Genomic DNA, 24868 nt, shown 5'->3' with positions numbered 1-24868 from the left:
CATTTTGATTAAACTTCAGAGATCCCAGATCCGACAGAAGCAATCATGCTATGCTCAAAATCAGAGATCACGTTACCTGAAGCTGCTGGGCCATATTTGTATGATTGTATACACACACACAGATGTTCCTAATAAAGTTTCCCATTCTCTGTACTCCATAAATCCAAACAGAACTAATTCCATCTCTTCATCTTTTCCAGAGTAAATGACTGCCCACTTGTCTGACCGGACACTGGTAGAAATTTGACCGTCAGGCTCTCCTGCTATCCGCCTCAAACCAGCTGCTCACCCTCCAGCTCCTTCTACCTGCCTCACCCTTCCGTTACTGACTACACTAAATATTACATGAACTCCAACTATTAACTTTCTGCTGCTTTTATTATTACTATAATTAATCATCACCATTACTTTCATTATTCAAATTCGTATGATTTGATACCATTGGGGAGAGTATATGTCCCCGGTAAAAAGCTTTGCTACTGCACTAAACCCAGTTAGAAATATGAAAGTAAAGTCAAGCTTAGTGTTCAGCTGTGCATAGCATTCACAGAAGAATAAGCAATGTGTCCAAACAACACAGCTCAACTTGAAGTGCAAAGGGATGAAAACGTTTGAGTGACCGTAGGGCTTTCTCATGGAGATGCTAGACAATTGGGCAAACATGAGAGAAGACAAACAAAACCCCATATATATATAAAGCAAAGAAATGTCAACACCCACCAAACAGTAAATACATTTTTATTAGCCAGCACTGAACATAGTAGATATAAAAAGAAGGCAAAACAGTATTGGACACAACAGCCCATAGTAAAAACTCACTACAGTGAAATTATTGCAAAGACAAACCTAAAAACATGTCTTGTGAAGACTATAATACAAGAGTCAAGTATGATGAACATGTGGCTTCACACAGACCCCTAATAAACTGTTCCTAGTGTGAACTCAGGTCTAGGCGGCTGCTTAGCCAGAAAACAAAAGAGGTTGTTCATATCTTGGTTAGGTTTACAGCTTTCTGCTGTCCGCAATTTCCAGTAGCTAATGAATTGGGCTGTAGAGTAAAAAGTTCCCTTGTAAAAAGCACTCGTCAGAACGCTGCCATTTATCAAGCAAGACGGCCTCAGTGGTCCTTGTGGCAAGAGGTGTGTGTGTATATGTGTGTGTTTGCCAGCGTGTGTGGTTTTGAGAGTGTGGAGAGTCCTGTGTGGTCAGTGACAACACTGGAGAAAAAAACTGTGACTTTTTCTTACATTAGTAAGAAGGATGGTGTGAGGTAAAATTGTGTAAGGGGAGGAATCACTGGCTCAAAAAAGTGGGTCAGTTGGTAACTAATTCAGCTGATGACCTCATGGTACGGCACCGATGTGCCACGGGTGGTCATAAGGAGAAGAAAACTGGCGCTGGTTTCGCATAAGAAAATATAGCTTTTCTAAGCTTTGTTCTAAGACATCCTTCTTCACAAATGAAATGAACGATGTCAAAATGTCCTTAAAAGTCCTTAAAGGATCTCGGTCTGGTCGGCACGTCAGTCAGACAGAGAAGGGGAACGCATGGAGCGCCCACTGGCTGGGCTGTTGCTGAAGGCGTGAGAGTCACGCTCCTTGTCTTTGTCCTTGTCCTTGCTGTCATGCTTGTGCTTGTGTTTGTGTTTATGCTTGTGCTTCTTCTTCTTCTTCTTGTGTTCATGGTGATGGTGGTGGTGGTGGTGGTGGTGGTGCTCTCCACCATGCTTGGAGGACGAAGTGCTCTCTTTGCTGAATAACGGCACTGGCGTGGCCGGCATGGACATCAAAGTCTGCTCCATCGTAGGAGGTTCTCTTCCTACAGCAGGGGGAATAGGAGAAAGCCATTGTGAGAGACGCAAGATTACATGTAATGTCAAACTCCTTATAGATAGTTCAACATTAGTAATGTATATTTTTTATTAACCGCTTTGGCTCAACAGATTTATCAAGCGTCATTATATTTTAATCAAGAGAGTTTATTAGAACGAACAATGGCCTAATTTTTTTGCTTCATAAGATAAATAAATCAAACATGTAGAGAATATGCCCACCTATTTGCCATTTGTTACCCAGTCTAAGGTGAGTCTCATTTTAACGTGAATTTAGGATCTTCTACAATCTGCAATAAGCCAAACCTTAAGCTTTAAAATGAAAGAGGATCCCCAGGATTGTTTGAAGAACAACAGACGTCTGATAGATTGGATGGATTTTTATTTACACTCTAGCTGTGCTAATATTTACAAAGGTTTAAGCAAATCAGTCCGAAACGACCACATTACATAACGGTGGAACCAAATACAGCTCAACTCAAGAAAATTATGTAGCAGTTTAATGTAATATTTGATCGTAAATAATGATATTTTGTTGTACACTGACTTGTAATAGGGAGAATGGCGTTTCCGTCATTGCCACTCTGGGTAAATTTGGTGGAGCTGCACGAGACTTTCATGAGAACTGTGCAGCTTGAGTCATATTTGTGTAAAATCCTGTAACATTACTCTACTGCCTCAGTCCATATCTTTCCCTCCATGGTTCTGTTCTATTAGCTTGTCAACACATGTACATGTACAGTTGTGCATGAGGGGAAGCTCATTTGGAAAGTGAATTGGAAAGCAAAACCCATTTGTTTTGAAACATGTCTGCTCTTAGTTGTGGGTGGTCACTTCACTCCTCCACATGTGTCTTCTACACATTAAACAATTTGATATTACATGCGTTGTTGACTTGCCTGGTGTGGAAGGCCTGTCCAGCATGTTGAGGTGGTGATAGATAAAGGCCTGACTGTCATGAACTGTGTCCATATCAATATCTTCCTCATCTTGGGTTGGAAACTGAGGAAGAAAGTTATGGATTGTGGGAATTTTAGAAACAGAAAAGAAGCAACCAGATGTACTGTTCTCACAACTGCAGTCTTACAAAGGCTGGACAAGGAGAAGTGTCCAAGCATATGATTTTTGTGATTACAGCTCTGAACAAGTGTGATACTCACTCTGCTCTTGATAGCTCCCTTAACCATAGGCTCCTCCTGTAAAATCTGCCCAGGTTCAGGGGGTGAACCCAGCGGAGTCTCTGCCTTCCTCTTCAGACCTAGACCTGGCACTAGAGCCAAGCCTCCCAACAAGGGTTCCATGACAACATGCTCCTCCTCTAGCTAGAAAGGACCAATCAGAGACAAGGTTCAATCATTCAGACATAATCCAGTACCCCTTCACTTTACTGCATATTTGCGTTTAATATTGTACTGACAGAAGAGCATACTGTGATGTACGTTGTCATGATAACAATGTATTTTCACACTGACCCGCTGTACAGCTGCACAGTTAAAGTAAGAGAACTTATTGGAATTACCTAGATTTTTTAATTAATTACTAATAAAATGTGGACAAACACAATTTTACTAAACTAAAAACACAGAAAAGTTGTTCTCCTTTACAATAGGTGAAGGTAAATGCTGCTAAATGGGGATCTACAGGTTACTAATTCAGAGGTTCACTTACTTTTTCTAGCCTGCACAGTGGATATCTGATATCTTGTCTTTTTGCTCAATAAAAGACAAACTGTTTGTTTGTTATTATTTAGATTAGATTGTGTTTGACAACTATGTAACTCTGATAACAATCACACCACATTTCATTAGTAAATAATGTAGAATCAATGTATGTGTAATCCAGATAAAAAGAAAAAGGATTCAATTATTTGTCCTGCAATGGCTTGATCTAATTGTTTTACTGGAATTGTAAAGGAATTTGAGTGACAGTGTAAGAAATGAAATCACATCACAGTAGGTTTTCACTAAAGGAAAGATTCTTCATGTTGCCAAACTAGCTTACCCTAAAGCAAAAATGAAAGAATTCATTGTGAGCTTACACTACTAGTGAAGACCATGGCCGGTGGCAGCTCTGGACCTCCAGGGCCCTGCTCGGGTTTGATGGTGGGGTTGAGGACAGCCTTCTTCTCCTTCAGGTTGAGCACCAAACCAAGCTCAGGAAGAGGCAGACATGAGGGCCTGGTGAGTCCAAAAAGAGTGTGATACAGATTCACTGCACCACAACGCAGGCGCCAGTCATGAGATGTACCTGGGACATGTAAAGGTAGGCAGACAAAAAAAAAAGACAAAAGCACGTGTGCACAGTTAGTTTAAACTTCCAGATACCCGAACTGCATCAAACCACTACCAAAGCGGTCACTCACACATTTTTTTTTTTTTTATTGGGATTACTGCTCTAGTCACAATGACTAGACACAAGGACCATGTAATAAAGCTTGAAAGAGCCTCTACTAGCAAGCACTATGATCAAAATGGGTTGTCTGTGGGTGGCAACAGCACAATCCCTCAATATATGACCAAACCCAAGTTGTGTAAACATTCAACCAAACTAGCATTAAATGCTTTTAGACCTTTAATCAAATGCAAAGGTGGCAAATTACACAAACTGCAGGCCTGGACTCAACTTCCAGGAGTGACTGCAAACATTTAAAGGACAGGATCAAGCTCTTACATAATAAAGCCTATTACAATAAGAGCAGAAATCTTTAAAACACTGCCAGAAGTTGTGAAAGAACACATTTGCCTGAATTTGTAAGAAGTGAAGCCAGTCATCGAAAGCATGTTATAAAGCACTGCATGTTTGTTATTAAATCTTTTTTATGAGATTTTCCATGTCTTGAGGCCTACTGGTACAGACGTACCTACAGATACAGGATGGCTGAAAAGGCTGGACATCTGGGGTGATAGCTGGTTTGTGGCATGTGGAAAAAAGGCTCCCCACAGAGTAAAATGTTGAGAAATCTCCAAAAAGCAAACTGTTCTGAGGCTACCAGCAGAGATCAATATGTTCTCTGGATAATGTCAGATGCCAGCATTATAGTACTATTCACTGCCTGCCAAACCTCTGCAGCCACTGCGAGAGGGAGCAGCTCTTGAGGTTACACATGTAGACGACAAGAGCATGATTAGGACTACATTTCCCAGTGGCTCATTACTGAAGACCTACCTGAGTTCATCAGCTTCCACAGCTGGTCTACTAGAGCTTCGTTGCACAGGGAAGATTCTGCTGCCTTAGTGAAGGGTGGATTCTTGGCTAGCATACTAAGAATCTTATGTCTGGGAGAGAAAACAAAACAAAAAAAAACCCCACAATTTTAACCAAACAAAAGTTCTCTGATTTGCTTCGGCAAATTACTGTTAATTAATTTTTAAAAGTACACACTGATAGTATATGATCACTCAGGAACAAGGAAAAGGAAAATGCTTATACACATAAGAAAAATGAGAAGCTGTAACATCGCTGACCTGATGTAGTGAGTCGGGTCATTCTGGACCATATCCAGCAGCCACTGAAATTCATCTGCGCTCCTCTCAACTGTCAATAAACAGTGAGAGAGTCAATAAAAACCACACACACATACACACCACCATTAGGCTTGTAGAGGTCCACAAGGTCCTCATTCAGTGCCAGCCCCACTGCGCAGCCTGGCAGAGTCTGATTAACAAGCTTTACAGCCATGCACTGCTCAGTCAGGCTGAGCTAACTTCTCATCTGAAGAAATCGAATCTTAATCTCCATACAAGTCTACAAGATAGGGACTAGGATATGGGTATGGAATCAATTTTTAAAGATGATCTTAAGTGCCCAATCCCAGCAGCAGGATACAACCTTGTCCACCACTACCCAAATAAAGCTACATGCTTGGCTTTTCAGCTCCATTTTCCACATAAAAGGTAACTGGCAATTTGTCAATGGCTCTATAAAATGAACACAGTCTTAAGAACTTGCATAAAACTTTACGTTTCCTTAAGTTTGCCCAAAAGCTCGCTCTCTCAAGGATTTACTGCCCTGTCGATGAATAGGAGAGCGGTGTGTGGTCATGTCATCCTGCTGGTAAATGAAATGTGCTGCATTTACAACTGAACACTAAATGTGGTTATACACATTATATAAGCTATTTAAACCATCATCAGTAGTGATGTAACCATCAGATCGGTGGCATCACAAAATAACTTCTAGTTAAACCTTGAAACTGTACATTTTGTAACCCTTTTGAGTAAGAGTAAGGTAATCTTGGATGTAAGAATAGCACAAAGAGACACCTCTAGTATAGTCCACCACAGCCTCCAGTGCCGCAATCCTCACATCCATGAAATGGCCATACTCTGCATAAGACTTAAACAGGCTGGGGTCACTGGGAATGTGGCCGTTCTTCTGCAGCATCCGGATAGCCCTCAGACAGCTGCAACACAGAGAGGATGGTAAAACGATAAACATAATTATGGAGTTAAAGCAGAAAGACTTTGACCTTGCATCAAATAAGACTACCTTAGAAACTAAAGGCATTATGTATGATTCTTTGAGGGATGCCGTAGAAGAACCACTGTTGGTTCCATAAAGGACCATGTTTGTAATTGAGATGGGTGAATGTGAAGAACCATTTCAAGGCATTGCTTAAAGAACACGGCGATAAACCTGACCTTTTTAAGAATGTATTTTTAGGAATACAACATCCAAAATGTCTGGATATGGAATATAGGGAAAGCTCACTAATTCAGTGGGCTGATATTCTAGTACAAGCTTAACCCTTGAACAAAGTTAAGCCCTCACCATACCAGCACAGTGAGAGTTCACGGCTGTACAGGGAACAAACATACACACATGTTGAAAGAGTTGTGTAGGACGACAGCAACAAAATAAACGGTAGAGTTTGCTTTGGTGACCAACCTTCATGCTTCTTACTGGAAGCCAGAATGATTGGGTGTGGGAGGCTTGTTGGGCAGAACCCAATCAGTAAACACAAACTTGGATTCATTAAACACAGCAGTTGTACACTGATATTCTGCATGTTCATACACAGCTCGACATTTTTAGCTATGACTTCCAGCATTCACTGAACAAAGGCCTTTATAAGTTCATCTGAACAAAAGATGAGATATAAAAATTGCTGCCCGCACTGCAGCAGCTCTTGTGTGTACACAAAAAGCAATTCGACCTTGCAAAGTAAATATCAATCTGTTGGGCATTCAAGGTCAACTATGGTCAGTCCACAGTCTCCATTTGACACGTGAGTGAAGACGCCACCTTGTTAAACATTAGTTTAAGCAGCGCATCAGCTAGTCAAAGTAGGTGAAATCTGTTTGCTTTACCTAGCTGAGCCCACACTTTTCCCTGTCTTGGGCAAAATGATCAAAAAACAACCACAAAAATGAAAGAACCAGTCTTAGGGAATACAGACAGACACACGCCAATCTCTGTACCTGACAGTGATGGTGTTCCTGTAGCTGGGCAGCAGTTTCTCCATGTTGAGGAAGCGAGTGATCTCCTCCAGGATGAGCCGCACATCCGCATTAAGGCTGTCCACTGTGCGGACTTCGTTGTTGATGCTAATGGCTGGGGTCAGCGAGTTGGTCAGGGCATCAATCAGCTCAGCGCGGTAGTAGTTGTCTGAAAACTGGACAGTCAGAAGAAAGCATTACAATGCTGCAATGATGCGCAGGGATGCTGAGTGCTGGTTAAGATGCGTTTCGATCAGGTCTTACCTTATTCTTCCTGTTGTCATTGTATTTGATGAGGTCCAGAATGAAGTTCAGCACCTCCTTAGGGCACAGGTTCTGCACATCCCTGAGCAAAGCCATGGCCACTGGCATAGTCTGACAAAAAAAAAAAAAAACAGGCACATTAAGAAAATAGCTCATGAGATAAGATGTGATATTGCCAAGTGGCCAGTCAATGCAATCTGCTGGCACTGACATCACAGCATACAGTACCTTTTGCAGGAAGTAGCTCTGGAAGTTCATGAAGTTGTTGGTCTTGACGATGTTTGGGCAGCTTTTGCAGCAGAACATGCGGGTGAAGAGAGACTTCATTGCCGGAGGGCCTGTCCAGGTGCTCATCATGGCGTTTGCGATCTACAACAAACACCTTTGATTTGAAATGAAACCCATAACCTGGGGGAGGGTGCTTTGTCCACGTCACACGAAGCTAGCTAAATGCTTCTTTTCAAACTGATGCCAATGCAACGTCAATGGACAGCTGGATACACTTGGAGGAGAAGGCCAACTGTCAATTCTGATATGTCAGCTAACAGAAGCTCATAAGCTTCACAGTGAGTAATGGAGCAACAGGGATAAACATGGATGGATTGGTCTCCGACGTCACCAGAGATCAAACTTACTTATGATGATACTTGGAGATATCTTATCCTTCAAACCTTAAGGAAGCCTATTAGGATATGGCTACACTGGCTATGTGCTATGTGCTAAGTTAAAGTACCTGAATGCATTTATTCGAGTGTCCACAAACATTTGGACATCGTGTTCCATAAATGTGGAACTTTAAAATGACAGTTTTCTTTCTTTACCTTGGCCAGGCAGAAGCAGGCCTGCATGCGCACTTTGTAGAAGCACTGGTCCTGCTCCAGGATGTCGGTGAGGGCTAGGCGAGAGGCAGCGGTGGGGAATTTCTCTAAAGCCGAAATTGCCTCTTCCTGAGCCACCACATCCCGCTCGTAACGCAGTTGGTACTGCCACATGAAGTCAGCCTGTTCAAACTCCACTTTCCGCAGGATGGACATGTCTGGATCGATGCGGATCCAGAGCAGAGGAGAGTCCGCGCTGCCGGTCCACACAGAAAGAAGCAGTTTAGTATAGCATGGCGTTACTAAAGCACCAAGAATTTGACATTTATTTTTAAATACATAAATATATCTTTTTAGTCTTTCATTCAAGATCTGAACTTCAAGTACAATAACATAAATAAGCAACATATATCTGAAAATGTCTCTTTACTGGGATGTCCATAGCAAAACCTCACTTCTGTGGTCAGTGAAGCATTTTTGGGTTGATTTTGAGGTGTGCTTCGGATCGGAACCATGCTTCATCTGATCCAGCAAATAAACAGGAATGATGCTCTAAAATGCTGGAAAGTGCTGGAAATCTCCTCATTATTATTATTATTATTATTTTTTCCTGTTGAGGATTATTCCCTTATATTCAACTGTGTATTCAACTAGTGTATTGGTGTGGCGCAACAGATAACACCACTACATGCCACTGAGCTACCACACCATGTGGGAGACTGGGGTTCGATTCCCAGGCTGGGTGACTATGCTGCGCTACACCAATAAGAGTCCTTGGCAAGACTCCTAACACTACATTGGCCCAACTCTGTAATACGAGTTACCTTGTAAGTCGCTCGGGATAAGAGCGTCTGCTAAATGCCATAAATGTAAATGTAACTGGAAAATCAATACAACAAGTTATCTGAACAGGAGCATCTAAATTTATGCATAAACCAATATTATGGTCAATTCTGGTCAGAACTTTGCAATGCTACTGATAAAATCAGCCCTTCCAGATATTTCTTTATAAAGACATATGAGCAGTGAGCAGATTTACCCTATATTTTTACCCTATATTTTCTTATATTTACGACATTAATAGATGCTTCTATCCAGAAAGATCAAGAACTACTCTCAAATCAACTTAAATGACTAATTTCTACCCACTTTGGTAAAATGATTCCATAGCACAGCCTCAGTCTCTCCTCTCACCATTGGCTGCTGAAGATGGCTGCTGTTCTGCCTACTTTTGTCCTGCCTCCCTTGGCCCTTCTCCTGTCTTTAGCCTTCCCAGCTCTGAGATACAACAGCCTAACACATCAGCTGACCTACAACTACAACTGTCAGGACTGAAGGATAAGTACTGACAACTTATGAACTGGCTTATACTGGCTAAATATTTAAGAGCTTTCTTTTTGCAGACAGTAGTTAAGACACAGAAATAACAGAAACAGGTTTGCCCACAGGCAGCTCAAAGGAGAATTATGCAAGAACTGGTATTTTTTTTAAGACTTGGCTCCCCCTACAAGTGGGGAGTGCAATTACATTGTACACTACTATCGTAAATACAAAAAGCTCCTCTTCATGGTCATCTATACACACATTCAGCTCACATGCTGAAGGATAAAGAAGCAGCAACATAAGTGAAAGAACCTTGTTGAATGACAAGATAGAGTAATATTACAGGACTTTATACAAATATAACTCTGGTTACGCAACACTACCCTCTTCTCATGAGAGGTCTCCTGCATCTCCACCAAATTAATAGAAATGTGCACCAGTACACAGAAGTCTCTGCTCGGTTCACACCAGGGTTTTGGATATCATGGTTTAGGACAAGGTCCGTACAAGTAGGAAAAAGCAACAATACCCCCTCAAATAAACTCATTTTAGACCCCAATCAGCTTGAGATAAGCTTAGCATGACATGCGGCTAACCTGCTGACAGCAATAAACAGCTTAAGACATGGTTTCCCAATCTTTTCATGTCAAGACTTTTATTAAAATACTATTTAATAACCAAATAATGACCCTAATTTGTGCTGTATTTACACGTGATTAATTCAGCACTAATCTTTAGTACAAACACATTAACACGGGCAAATTTCTTCTGATCTTTGTTGTCCGGTACTGCTGGGTTTCCTTCTCAGCACAAATTAAAGATTGTTGAGCGAAACAATGGTAGAGCGAGCAGCACATGAGCTGTTTTGTATCTGATCATCCTAACTATTCACATTTGCTTTGCTCATCAGTCCTTGCACAAGCCCATAGGCTACACATACAGTGTTTTCCAAGTACGATTACGTGACCCGAATTGTGACGTCCGGTTTGGTGCAAATATTTGTACTGTTTGTACTGTTACACCCCTGTTACATAGTGCAGTGACAGGCATTCCTGCAATCACAGAGATGTCATTCTCCCTATTAAAGGTCAGTGGAACATCAAAATGATTTTGAAGCTGTTATTTTAAGGTGAAATTGCTACATGATGTGCCGTTTAAGAAATTGTGAAGGTGAGGAAGAGGTGGAGAGTCTTACTCCATGGCTGAGAGGTCCATGTCAACTTCTTCGCCGTTCATCAGGGGGATTTTTTTCTTCTTGTTCCTGAATAGAGAAGGAACACCTTAAAAAGCACTCGTGACAAGGTGACATATCAGTCCTGGATAAAAGCTCTGGTTCATGCTGGGACTATAATATTGCTTCAGAATTATTTCATTTGTTAAATTCCAGGAATTCTTAAAAATCTCCTTTTGAGACTGCATTAATATAAGCAAGGCCAGTCTAAAAGCACTACCCATCATTGTTTTACTACTGGTTCTATAAAAACGCACAGTGCTTGGAGCTAGATAATCATTGCTTGCAATGCAATTTTAGGATAGAGGCTGAACTCTCAAAGCAGTTCCATCAGTCCATAGAAATCAACATTAATTTCTTAAGTTCTACATCAGTTTCCGACCAAAACTAAATATTAGCAGGTTGTCTTGCTTTTGAAGCAATGATCATTTGCAAAAATTAACCTATTCTTTTGACCACCGTTACAAAGATGTAGGAAATGCGAACATGACTAAACTAAATCAACTTTAGCGCTCATGAAATGTTTCATGAGTCACCTTCTTTTTCATTTCGAAACGGAAGCACTGTCTAAGTTTTGATTGGCCTGTAAGAATTACATATAATCTGGGGATTGGGAGACCAGTGAGGGTGAGCTAAAGCTGTGTTGTGTTTGGTGGAGAGGAGGGTTTTTGTCTCCGAATTCTCTGCTGGCAGCGGACTCGCCCCATCCCAAATTAAAAGCTCATTAAATCAACATGATTCACATGAACAAAACATTCATCATTTAGCCAAAAGGCAAAAGGTTTGCATACATGCACACCATGCTATTGAGGGTAAAGGCTAGCATGTGTCTCCTCCACATAAAGTTAATCACCTTAACAACTGTTTAGATACTGCATACAAATGATATATAAAAATATACACAAAAATGTTAACAATAAATAAATATTACTATTATTATTAAGATTACAGAAGCCCTGCACAATTATACATTGCCAACTTGGTCTGGAAAAGTTAATGTAGCATCCTACAAGTTCTTGAAAAGTATCTGCGAATGCAATACAATTGAATCCAATGCAATTGGAATCGGACCCAAAAATACTGCTGCTAATAACTAGGGGTGTGTGATTAAGTGTGTATCTTAATTGTTGTTTCAATCATGTTCGGACATCGGAAACTTTGTGGAAACCACTCAAAAACACGCCTTAAAAGACTTAAGAGTGCATGCAGCGCGCAAACATAGCCTACAAGTGCACCGCTGCACAAACTAGGAATGACTGGAGTTAACAATGAGTGACCAAACTGCTCTAGGAGACAAAACACAAGCACCAACACCCTGTCGTTAGATGTAGACCTGGCTTGTCCTCACTAGCTTGGGGGTGTTTTATGCTTAGAAAACACAGAGGCTTCTCAAAAGACTGCCTTCTGCAAACCATCTCGAAAATCAGTTGCAATTGAAGACAACTTGAGAGCGAACTTATTTCACCATCTGCAAACTAACCTCTGTGCTGAATATGTAGATTATTAAAAACTTCGGGAGTCCGCTGCACACTACAAGCCAAAACCAGCCAAGGACTTGTTGGACCGTAAATCTGTGAGCGTCGAATTCTGTGACCTCAGTGGGTAGTTCCTGAGATTTCTACTTGTATACTGTCACATATTCTGACAGACAGAGCCATTATCAGATTATCTGACTGCACTGTTTCTCCTAGAAGCGTAGAGGGGTGACGAACTGTGCCGCCGCCAGAGAGTGTGACCCCTGTAAACTTCTATAAGAAACAGTGCAGTCACGTAATTTACAGTTTAAGTGAAATAGATTCTGAATTTGTTAGGATGTTTAAACATACAAAAAGTAAAAATCTGGAACTTAAAACAACATGACAAATAACATGAAATTAATCTAAATATAGTACATTCATATTATATTACAATTGAATGTGTTTGTAATGTAAGTTTTTGTATTATTTTCACTTGAATGCTTAAATTTGAAGTAAATAATTAAGCAGAACACGCTAGTGCAATGCAAGACTTTTACAAACACATTTTGAAGAAATGATGAAAAGTATTGTCTAATTATCGTTATCCGAAGAATAGCTGAAAATATCGAGATATCATTTTTTGTCAATATTGCACACCCCTAGTAATAACAAAATTTTTAATCTTGGAAAGCACTAAATGGTACAGAGGTCAGAGGCTGTACCTTCTGCTTTTAGAATGGCAGGGTATATCATGCTTCAGACTGTTCTCCTCAATCTGCAGAGTGTGGTTGAAGGATCCATCCAGCTCCTGAACAGTCACCTTAATGGGGCCCTACACAAAACACAGGCATATTACATACAACTCCATTCTCGTAACATCACAGTTGGACGTATTAGGACCACCCAAGAACACCCGTGCACGCATGAAATTCTCTCCTCCCTAAATCAAATTCCCGCAGTTACCTTACATAATAATACTCCCGTCCACCCACCCACGGAGACGTGAATTTTGACTCACCACATATTTCTGGGTGCCAGAGGAGGTGTAGTCCTGGCGAATCTCCAGCTCCAGCACGTTCCTTTTCCTGTTGAAAGCAAAGCTACCATAGAACTTTACTACCCCACTCTGGTCTCTGAGACAGGCATTAAGGAAAGCAGAATAATAAGGCAGCACAGTCCCTCAAAGAGCTCAAAGTACAGCACACCAAGAAGTTGTAGCAAAACACAAAAGCAACACTTGGAAAGGATACACCCATTGCTTGATCAAGGGCCCAATGTCCTTCCCTGACACATTGGAGATAGACTTGAGGAAGCCTGAGGTGGACAAGAGCATCTGGCTCCACATGTGCGACTGGTACTTCTGCGACGAGGCTGTGCTGGCCAGGCTCAGCAGCTTATTGAACACCTGAGAAATGAAGTCACCAGCTTAACAATGTTCTCTGAAGAAATCATGCCAGGAATTTCTGGAGGCAGTTCCAGCTCGGCACCTGCTAAATCACTTGGTGTGGACTACCTGTTCTGTGAAGTTTTTTTCTTCTTCTACGGACTCCAACCTTCACCTCTTATTAATAAAAGAACCTGAATAGGGAGCCCTCTGATAATGTGTGGTTCTGTTACCTGCAGCATGAACTCCATGCTGATCCGGTTCTCGATCAGTCTCATGACCAGGTGGGCCTTGCACTGAAACATTTTGTAGTACTCCCAGGACAGCGTGTGAGGGTGTTTGATGGAGAAATGCAAGTGGGGAGCTGGGCTGAATAAACGAAAAAAAGACCATATTTCTTCATTTCCTTTTTCGGGTTGCAGGGGTATCTGCCAAACCACTGACAGGCTATGTACGAATGAATAAGTGTCAGTAAAATATGCGAGCAGCTTTATAAATTTCTTTTTACTTTAGCATGTATGTGATAAATGGCAAAAAAGCCAAGGACTGCTAGGTGTACTGTAAATAAAACAAACAGATAAAACAATGTGTGGTTGGTGGTTAGTAAATTAAGTAAGTAACTGAATCTATAGATATGCCATGCTTTACTTCTCTTTCTCCTTTCCTCCTGTAAAAGTGGGGTGCAGCAGGACACCACCCATCTTCAGCTCATAATCTACTATCTTGTCCAGTTCCTGCAGGACAGCACAAAAACAAAAAATTGCAATGAGTAAAAAGGCCACGTGAAATGGATAGGGCTGCTCCCTGAAAGTTATTTTTGTAAAACAGACAAAAGCTTACAAAAATGCACAAGGATCTCATTTTAACAAAGACTTATAAATAATGGGAATCATAAATATAGTTTTGATATTCTAGCATGCACGCTAAATAAAAATCGACATGAATGGTTCGCTGTTGTGGCAAGATAAAGCTGAGAAACTGAAACGGGTAAGTTGCTAAAGGCCATTTTTTAATGATCTGAGCAGATTTAATGCAGGTCGTAAGTTTATTTACAGGTTAATTCAAAATATATGTCATGTACATCCCTGCTGAATACCAACACAGAAAAGTATGACCATGCATCTGCCTTGTGATTTACATAGGCCAGGCATCTATCATTTTAAACCTATTAGCTATTTGTTGGGCAGAAAGAAAAATGAGGACAGAAATTTGCTTTTTCATCTTAAATATTTCTATATCTAAATCACAGTTTAGTTATTTTTGTTTACATCTAAGATTTATTTATATTAATGAAATACACAGACTCCTAATAAGCTTGTAGAAGAAGAGCGGTCTGCCTCAATATTCCACAAATCGGTAATTAAAATACTCTGCAATCTTTCATTATATATATATATTATATTATATATAAGTGTCTCTTATCGATTTTTATTATGTTCCCATATAAGAAAAAAAGACGTACTGAACGGCCAAATCACAATTCTGAGTCAGTACAGCCCTAGAAATAAAGCTGCTTTGTTCCAAATCTAAAACCAGCCTTTCCCCCCACGTCCTCACCTCTTTGATCCAGTGGCGATACTCATTGACACCAAAAGTCTTCTTTAGATAGAGGCCATATATGTAGCCCGATATCCCCTTCAGGACCCATTCATCAGACCTGCATACCAAAGAGGAGTTAGTGTAAGGACAGAGACGTGCATCCCATACAAATATTGCAAACACAGATTTGATCATCTGAAAATAAGTTATTCAACCAGTTATACCTAAACAGTCACCATTTCAATATGTCTGCTGAGTGACAGAAGGGTTTGAGCTTCAAAGCCCACTTCACATACACAGATGAGCCAAAACATTGTGACTAATAATGCAGTTTGTCATCGGTGTGCAGCTGAAACAACTCAGACCCATCCAGGCATGGTCCCTGCAAAGCCTCTAAGGTGCCCTGCTAAATCTGAAAAAAGAAGGCAACAGCAGATCTTTTAGGTCCTATATGTTGCGTGGTGGAGCTGCAGTAAACCTAATTCCTTCCCACAGACACTTGATAGGATTGAGATCTGGGGAATTTAGAGGCCAGGGAACTCTTCGTCATGTTCCTGAAACCATTCCCAACGTGAGCAAGGTGTCAGGGAGCTGACAGAGGCCCCTGCCATCAGGGAATGCCACTGCCATGAATGGTGTACATTATCTGCAATGATGTTTAGGTAGGTGGCATGTCGCCAAGAGCATCACACACTTTCCACTGGCTTCCCACAGTGTCTCCTGGTGCCATCACTTCGTAAGGTAAACGGTGCACACGCATCTGGCTGTCCACATGATGTTAAAGAAAACAGAACTCATCAGCCCAGGAACCTTCTTCCAACCTTTCGTTCCAAGGTCCAGCCCGAAGCTCACATACCCACTGTAGGAGCTCAGCACGGGCAGTCTGACTGTGGCTACGCAGATCCATACACAGCAGGGGTGATGACCTATTCCTCTCTTAACAATCTTTAAACATTCCTGTGACTTGTGCCACAGTAGGTCTTCTGTTGGAACAGTCTTCATCCTCACCATTGCTGAACAGGAAAACCTTAGAAGACTTGCTGTTTTGGAGATGCGCCGATCCAGGCATCTGAATTAGGCCTGGCTTGTCTAAGTTGCTCAGGTCTTCGCAGTAGGGGTGCAACAACTAATTGGCAGCCAAATTAGTTGGCAACTAATTAGATGGTTGATTACTTGGGGACGCTGTTGTGCGTTTCTTGCGCTAAGCAGGGGTGGTCTGGGACGCACCACATTTTACTCATAACCATGTGGAATACAGTTTACGTCCTTCAACAAAAAGAGCCAATCAGCTTTCTGGTTCATGCTGCAAGCAGAACATATAACCACAACAGTGTGGCTCCGGCCAGACCGTGTCAGAACAAAAAAGCAATTAACACAAACAAAGCAGTAACAAAATTACAGTATCATATTTGTTTACCTTTTTTGGGAACTGATTTCGTTTCGTTATATTTTATTGCTGCTACTTTGCACATCCTTGATTTGAAATTTTGACATGACAAATATTTTGGCTTTTTATTATTATTATCTCTTTATTGTCTTTATTATTAGTTAGCAAATGCATAAAACAACCCCAAGCTAAATTTAAAAGCTGATAGCTGCATAGTGCAAATGATATTATGTGAATGCTATTATGTGCATATTTATAATGATATATTTGATAGAATATATGACTATTAAAATAGTTTTGTTGCAGCCCTACCTCACAACCAATCATTTGTCCAGCATGCAACACACTGCCTATGAGAACTAACTTTTCAGTACCATATAATATTTCCCAGACCTAGTTTTGACTCTGTATGGTCTCTAATAAACATGGTATAAGTAAAGCCAAAAACATATGTAGTAAAACTAGCCAGTTTCCTTTAACTACACAGAGTTTCAGAGTGCCAGTTTTAAAAAAGCTGTTTGTGAAGAGCAGTGGTCAGCACTGGTCAGCTTTAGAGGGAAAACGCATGAATGCGTCTGTTGTTACAATGAGTGAACAAAAAAAACTAGGTTTGAGGTTGAGGGTTTTTTGTGTGGAAAAAAACTGTCCTTGGCAGTACAGAGGCTTGTCTACTCTGGAAAAGAAACTAAAGGTCTTTAAGTGTTTTACTGTGCGTTAACACTGCAAGTATGAGCTCACAGTGTGCTAAAGACGGAGAAGGTTAAACCCCTTCTCTCTGCCCCGACAGAAGCCAGAACTCAATCCCTTGGCGGGCTGTCTCCAATTACAGGGTTGAACAGCCTTAAACCGCACAATTAATTACATGCAGGCAACTGCTCTCAGTACCAAAGCATACTGAGTTTTCCAATTGGGTTCAGACAAGTCCAAATAAAAAAATAATAAATAAAACTGAACCAAAGCCTCCACATCTGATTTGGGTTTTAGACACTAAGCACATATAAAGGGGAGCATTGTATGTACGGATCAAAGCTTTGGACACCTCAAGGCAATTTCAACATCTCGAAGGCTGATTCCAAAAGGGTGTCACAGTCCACACAGCACACACACACACACACACACACACACACACACACACACACACACACACACACACAGCACAGGTCAGGTCACCATGTCAGTGAATCTTGTATATTGGACAGAAAGAAGAGAATGGATAAGCAAACCAAGAAAAAGAATCTGCTAAGACTTACAGACGGTAAAAGGGCTATACATAAAATTACGCATTAAAACTTGACAAGTGGGCTAAGGAATGCCAAAGCGGAGGTTGACAAAAAATTCAAAAACACACACAGTCACCCACAACATAAATAAATTAAACACAGAGCGATGGTGTGGGCACTGTCGTTAGAGCTCACCAAGACATCCGTGAAATGAAGCAGCCAAAGAACTGCTGAGCCAAGGCCTGCGCCAGGCACCGCCGCGTCATGGGAGTCTGGTCTATGATCATGCCACTGTGGAGCATGTTTGTACTGAAATAGAAGAAGACCACATACACATTTTTTTAAGGAAGGTGTACATCAAATCATGTCCTGACCTAGTTCTACTCATACAACCATTAAAAAACAGAAGACCACAAAAGCGTTTTACACAAATTATTCCTGAAAACACACTTCATCATATCCTTCTATATATATATATATATATATATATATATATATATATATATATATATATATATATATATATATCTGTGTATATCGTACGGTTGTTATTGTGATAACAACAAGCACAACTAAGCATATGGAGGATGTTGTTAGTGCTTAATAAACACTGATCGGCTAAAAAGGTAAAGGTGCACGTATTTGTCACTGTACAGTGTACACTGTACAGCAAAATGTGTCCTCCGCATTTAACCCATCTGTGGTAGTGAACACACTCACACACATGCAAACACACTCTAGTGAACTAGGGGCAGTGAGTACACACACACCCAGAGCGGTGGGCAGCCAACTCCAGCGTCCGGGGAGCAGAGAGGGTAAAGGGCCTTGCTCAAGGGCCCAACAGTGGCAGCTTGCTGAGCCCGGGAATTGACCCACAACCCTGTTTTCGATAGCCCGGCGCTCTAACCGCTGAGCCACGATGTACAGGTTTCATTACTAACAGTGTAACTAGACAGGTTTAATTAGATGAAGTGTTGCATAAAAATTACTGTATTCTGTATGGAAGAGTATCTGAATAGCAGTTTATTACAATCTGTTGCTGATATTTTTAGTCTGTGATTTACATGTACTGTGATAAATATCGTGATATGGTATATTTACCATATCGCCCAGTCATAAAAAAAAATATAATTATATCAAAATATCAAATATCAAAATATCATTAAGAAGAAAGAACACACTGGTGAGCTCATTTATCAAAAAGGGACTGGCAGACACAAGACGCCTCACTATAGTAAAGACAAATCCTCAATTTCCTGTCCAACAGAATGGAAACCATTCTGCCATCAGGAGGCAGGTGTGGAGACAAAAACGAACCGTCCACAATCCAAAGCATACCACTTCTTCTGTGAAACATGGTGGTGGGGTGTCATGATATGGGCAAGCATTGCTCCCGCAGGTACTAATGCACATATCGTAACTGATGATGTAAGTGCTGAAGGCATTAGCACAACGAATTCTGAGGCGTAGAGAAACATCTTGGCTGCATGAGAGGCTTGGCAAAGCATCACCAGAAAAGATACTAAGCATGTGATGAAATACTAAACAAGACTGATTTAATGTACCTGTCTTTGCTTTGTCTCAAACATTATGGTGCCCTAAAATAAGGGGGGACTGTTTATTAAATAATAATAATACGGTTTAGTAATCTTAACATGAAAAATATGAAAAATAATGTCTGGATTGAGTGTGTATGTGTGTGTTTACTTAAATCTCAACGGACAACTAGAATATATTATCATTTAAGAAATTTGTTTTGAAAAAACAAACAATATAAACACTTGACACAATGAATAAAACATCTAAAATACCTTCTAACATCTAGTCAATAATATTTATACAAACTGTGAGTTATCATTCAATTAAATAAAAACAATTATTATGAGTAGTGAGGCTTTTGAGGAGCAGTGAAAGTGACCACGACCTACTGAACAGAGCAGGCAAAATCCATGAGGATCCAGCTCACCTGAAGATACTCATGGATGCGTTGGAGGACACCTCAACGTAGGCGTCATCGACAAAGACGGTCTTGAAGCAGGAGTACGGGTAGCGGCATGTGAGGATCTCTTCGTAGAACTCAAAGATCTCGTGTAGATAGGACATGGAATGCTTCAGCAGTGGCAGCAGTTGAGGCAGGCAGAAATGCGTCACCTAAGGGAAAAATATACTATTTAGATAGAGCTAAGCCACGCAAGCTTATAATGCACTTCAGGCAATCAACATGTGGATAAAGTTTGAAAAACTAGAGATGGACAGTTTATGAAGTTAATGTGCATTGACTGTGCTGGTCATTTTTTATTATGCCAGCACTTCTAAACCATTATAACTAAGGCAAACAGCATGCAAACAAAACCTGGCACAGACAGCACGAACATAAGCATACTACCAGTGAAGCACTGTTGGCCCTCAAACACCAAAACAGTACCTACAGCCATACTGATTTTGAACAATGCCACCTAGTGGCCAATGAAAAAAAGGTAAAAATGTGCTTCCAATTTCATTTCTCTCCACTGCCATCATGTTTTGAAATAGAGGAATTGTTTACTAAACCATGCCCAAGTAAATGCAACTTCTGTCTCACACCTCATGCATGTAAGGGTCCACAAGGATCTCAAAGGGGCCTACAGCCAGAGAAATGTTTGGGGCAGCTGTAGGGATGGGAAGCATATAGTGGAAGGTCTTCTTGCGCATGTCATGGGTGTAGACGGTCTCAACCAAGTCTCCACAGGACACGGCCACCATGGAGGCATCCACAGTGAACTCCAGCTTCCATGTGCATAGCTCAGAGTATGAGTCCACACAGGGAAACCAAAACCTGGAGAGATTACACACACAAAAGCGTTTTACATCTTGTACATGGAAAAGGACTTAAATCTGATCTAACTGTATTTGGCACAATAGCATTTCGTGTGTGTGACAGGGATATGATCAAACTCCAGCTTTCCAGGACCAGCTCTGAATATCCCTGCATTAGCTTACCGAGTGGAATTCTGGTATCCGAAGGAGAAGACATGAGCACCCCTCTCCGCCATGCTGCCCTCTATGTCAGGCACAACAAAATGAAGCCCTCCCTTTGGCTGGTCCAGAGAAAACTCAATATACACCTTCAGCACCTTCAATTCTGTATGCACATACAAAGAGCTCACAATAATCATCCAGGAATAACAAAAACTAAAAAAGGATAACTTCATTAAATCTATTTGACATGCTGAGAGTAACAAGATGGGGCGACTTCATAGAGTTCTGGCATCAGTGCATTAGGGCAAATCACTTCATCTACTCTACAGCTGGGTCTGAAACTGAAGATGATGATGCCCATTCGTCAGCACCATAAACGGCAGCATTGTGATGAAGATATCTGCAACAATACTGTGTTTCCCATGCATTTAGTACACCTCAATATATTACCAAACTACTGAGCTTACTGAGAGATTGGTTAAACGGTGGTACCTAAGCATGCAGTGTTTTATGCACTCGATTCAGACATGAAACTCTCTTGTAATACTGTTCTGAGTAGGCAGTATTTGTTACGCTTTAGATGCAGACTGCCCAGGAAAAAGACATCTGTCAACTGTACTGCAAAGGAACAGCATAGCCTACCATCTCCCTGCTTCCAGAGCTCTGATGGGACTTTGATGGACAGCTCTCCATTTCCTGCATCTGGGTCCACAGCACTGACGGCTGCAGTGTAAGCACTGGAGAAATAGTTCAGGTTCCGCCTGCAGGGCACAAGTACAGTGAGAATGTAATGGACTGGATTCAAGAACACAAACACTAGACTTCTAAACAAGACAGCTACGATATTAAAGCAGACAGTTGTATACAGGTTTGGACACCTCTATCGAAATGATGTTTTGTTACTTTTCTAGTTGAGAATAGGTGAGAAGATCCTCAGGATAATATGAAAAAACTTTGATCTGGCATCTTTTTGTAACACTCATTTAATTAACATAACATTTTTTTTTTTATGCTTTGTTAGTAACACACACTGAGCCATGCCAAAACTGCCAGACACTCTCCAGGGTGCTGAAGTTTCCCAGGGCTCCCCAGCTCAGCACCCTTGTTGGGTACCACACAGGCACATGCTCCAAATTAGGCATAAACGGTCTCGTGAGGTGTCGTGAGGTACACTGATTCTTCCGAGACAATCTCCAAGGTGCTGAATTGTGGCAAAGCACTGACGAGTCCCAGTTGAAGGACTAAAACGAGTCCTCGGCTACTCAGACGCAGTTAAACTGCAGCAAGACACGTTCTCTGCTAATGCTCCCTTTTCTCTCTTTCTCTCTCTCTCTCAACTGCGAAAGAGGGTCACTCGGACAGTAAGTCCACAACACACCCCCAACACCCCCAATACGTGCAATTCAGTAAATAAACAGTACTTGTGTACTAAAATGTGCAGATGTGTTTTCTGTAGAGAATTTGTTCACTTATTTTTAAGCAGGGGACAAACCTTGCTGCTGCAAGAGATTAATCAGAAGCAAGAAAACTGATCACATTGCTCCAGTTCCAAAATCGACACAGCACTTTTAGCTTCCACTTAATTAATCTTTTTTTTTTAATATATTTTTTCATTATTCATTTATTCTACTTTATATTTTGTATTTCATTCTTATATTTATATTAATATAAAGCACCTTGAACAACCTGTGCTACAAAAATAAACTTGTCGTGCCTTGGAAAATCAGTAAAACATCCTTTGACCAGCGGTGCCAAAACCTCATGCATACAACAGTCTTTATTTAGAACATATAACAAATATAATTACGTGGCTAAATATGGTGTGAATGAATACATCCAAACTGGTGGGGCTTCAAATATGTATCACACAAGGGCACGAGTGCAATGCAGTAAGCAGACGTAAAATACGACTGGGGGAAGTTTGGAAAGCACTATGACTTACTGTTTGGACTCATGGTGGCAGACCTCCAGCGTGGGGTCGTTGTAAATGAACGGCGCCTCCAAGTCATTCACTCGCACTCTGTAAATCCTGCACTGCTTACTGTTGAGCTTGATGCGGTTGAGGTTCACCACATTGGGGAAGATGGTCAGCTCCACATATCCCTGATCCAAGCAAATATAGCATTAACTAAATACCATACAAACATGATCATGACAACCAGCCTGCACAATGATGAGCATTCGGTATTCCTCCAAAAGAATGCGACAGGGTGTGATAGGTCTGTAATAGTACAGGTGATAAGGTCTATAAAGAATCCTGCCATTTAAGCACAAAGCATGGCTTTCAGATTTATGCCACCACAATTGTAACTGTGAAATGCTGACCAACACTTTTATGCTCATACTGCTCCCGATTAAAGCTACAGGACCCTCACAGAGCCCTGCTTTGTGGCTCCAGCTTGTTTATGTGCAGAAACTGGAGACCACCTACCGATGCACTGAACCACCCTCTACCAAGCCGTGCCACCGCTGCCCCAGATACACTTTAGCACACTCCCACCATGTCAGGGTCACTGCTGTGCTTGGAGACTACCATCCAAACCCTGGTGGAACCCCTGACACTGGTGGAAGGTGTCTGGTGGGCTACAGTCCCAGCCCTATAGGACAGACGGAGCTCTTAACGTTACCAGTAAGTGCAGAAGGGTCTCTGCTCATTATGAGAAATGTGAACTTTGAGGAACTAGCACTCACAATGACGGACTTCCTCTGAAAGTTGATGTTGTTGATGCAGACCACCTGGTGGGTTGTGTTGGGGTACAGAAAACACAGTTAAACACACCTCGGTCTCAGTCAACACAGAATTCAGCTGCAAACGTTAGATTAGATACTTATAGTTTATACGGTCGAGGACTCTCGAAGCCTTTGTCTTTCTTTCGGTTCATTTCTGCAACGTCGTGTTGTTGGACGGTCAGACAGACAAGCCGTGTGTTATTCAGACATGTCTGAAGAGTCTGAAGACCTGAAGCGCTGAAGCAGCGGCCGGGAGTCTAGTAAGCGATTAAACCGAGCTGTTTTAAATGCTGTCAAATGAAGTAGTTTAAATGTTAAACGCAGTGTGGTTTCACTTATTTAGCTAAACGATTCATCTCGACCCGTTTCCCTCCGCTGTGGAGCTCCACACCAGGAACGAGCGCGCCGGATGTTGTGAAGCCGGAGGTCTTTCTTTTCCGGCGGAGAAAGTGGCAGCGCCACCAAACGGGGAAACGGAACAACGAGCTAAATTCAATTTTTTAATCCAATTTTAATTCAATTAAATGAAATAAATTGCTGTTCCTTAAAGTGTCTAAAATGACACAATGCAACGCTGTAAAAATCCACAGCTTAAATACAGTTGCTGTTAAATGTCTCTAGCTGAACCCTTCTCACTTGATAGCTAAGCTAGATAACTGCTGCAGTATTTTTTTTTTTTTTTTTTTTACTTTTTGACACTGACGCTTAAGTTACTTTGCTTTACTTAATAAAAACGTTAGAGCTTTTCTTCTTTCTTCTGCTGTTAAGTTGCCAGTTATGGAGATGCGAGGTTTGTGCGTAACACCGACGACAGTAGCTATATGGCTGCTGTCCAGTGAAAAACACGTGTCTCCATGTTTGTCTGTTTTCAGGTTTATCCGTGGTTTGAACCCTGTAGCTGCTCTGTGCTTTATATATATATATATATATATATATATATATATATATATATATATATATATATATATATATATATTTATATATATATATATATATATTTATATATATATATATATATATTTATATATATATATATATATATATATATATATATAGAAAGAGAGTGATGCTGTACTACAGTTTCACTCTTATTCCATAAATACATATTCATCTTTTAGTGTTGTACTGTACTGTACACTCATCATCGTCATTCCTCCACATAGTAATTGTGATCTCAGATGGATGCTTTTCACAAAGATCTGACTACCATGACAAGCTTCCACATTACAGGAGGATGTCTCCTCTGCACAGGCCGCCGTCCACAAACTAATTTACACTGTACGATTGA

The 24868-nt window shown here is 41.0% G+C and overlaps 1 protein-coding gene across 1 annotated transcript; it reads right to left on the bottom strand.

Annotated features, from left to right (window-relative positions):
- Nucleotides 1–722: 722 nt before the first annotated feature.
- Nucleotides 723–24018, bottom strand: taf2 (TAF2 RNA polymerase II, TATA box binding protein (TBP)-associated factor). The gene is made up of 26 exons (XM_072680214.1): nt 23683–24018; nt 23542–23596; nt 22793–22953; nt 21493–21611; nt 20872–21013; nt 20476–20707; nt 19859–20043; nt 18088–18201; nt 15304–15403; nt 14395–14480; nt 13980–14115; nt 13613–13767; nt 13381–13495; nt 13085–13194; nt 10870–10935; nt 8355–8607; nt 7762–7902; nt 7534–7644; nt 7252–7445; nt 6094–6233; nt 5296–5365; nt 4997–5106; nt 3870–4078; nt 2992–3153; nt 2727–2833; nt 723–1814 (listed from the first exon to the last, which is right to left on the bottom strand). Exons 1-26 carry the CDS (start codon nt 23730–23732, stop codon nt 1523–1525), a joined length of 3615 nt encoding a protein of 1204 aa, XP_072536315.1. The 5' UTR covers nt 23733–24018; the 3' UTR covers nt 723–1522.
- Between the last annotated feature and the right edge of the window lie 850 nt (nt 24019–24868).

This window comes from Salminus brasiliensis, chromosome 5, assembly GCF_030463535.1.
Source record: "Salminus brasiliensis chromosome 5, fSalBra1.hap2, whole genome shotgun sequence".
Taxonomy (NCBI): domain Eukaryota; kingdom Metazoa; phylum Chordata; class Actinopteri; order Characiformes; family Bryconidae; genus Salminus; species Salminus brasiliensis.
Note: the sequence above shows the minus strand (reverse complement) of the source record. Positions and strands in the feature narration are given on the sequence as shown.

What these genes read in the sequence shown, in the direction of transcription:
- taf2 (XM_072680214.1), bottom strand. Translation starts at nt 23,732, where the DNA reads ATGAACCGAAAGAAAGACAAAGGCTTCGAGAGTCCTCGACCGTATAAA. An exon ending in TGGACCCTTACATGCATGAG is followed by an intron (nt 20,044 to 20,475) that starts GTGTGAGACAGA and finishes TTTTTCCCTTAG; the next exon opens with GTGACGCATTTCTGCCTGCC. An exon ending in GCATGGAGTTCATGCTGCAG is followed by an intron (nt 13,768 to 13,979) that starts GTAACAGAACCA and finishes TTCATTTCTCAG; the next exon opens with GTGTTCAATAAGCTGCTGAG.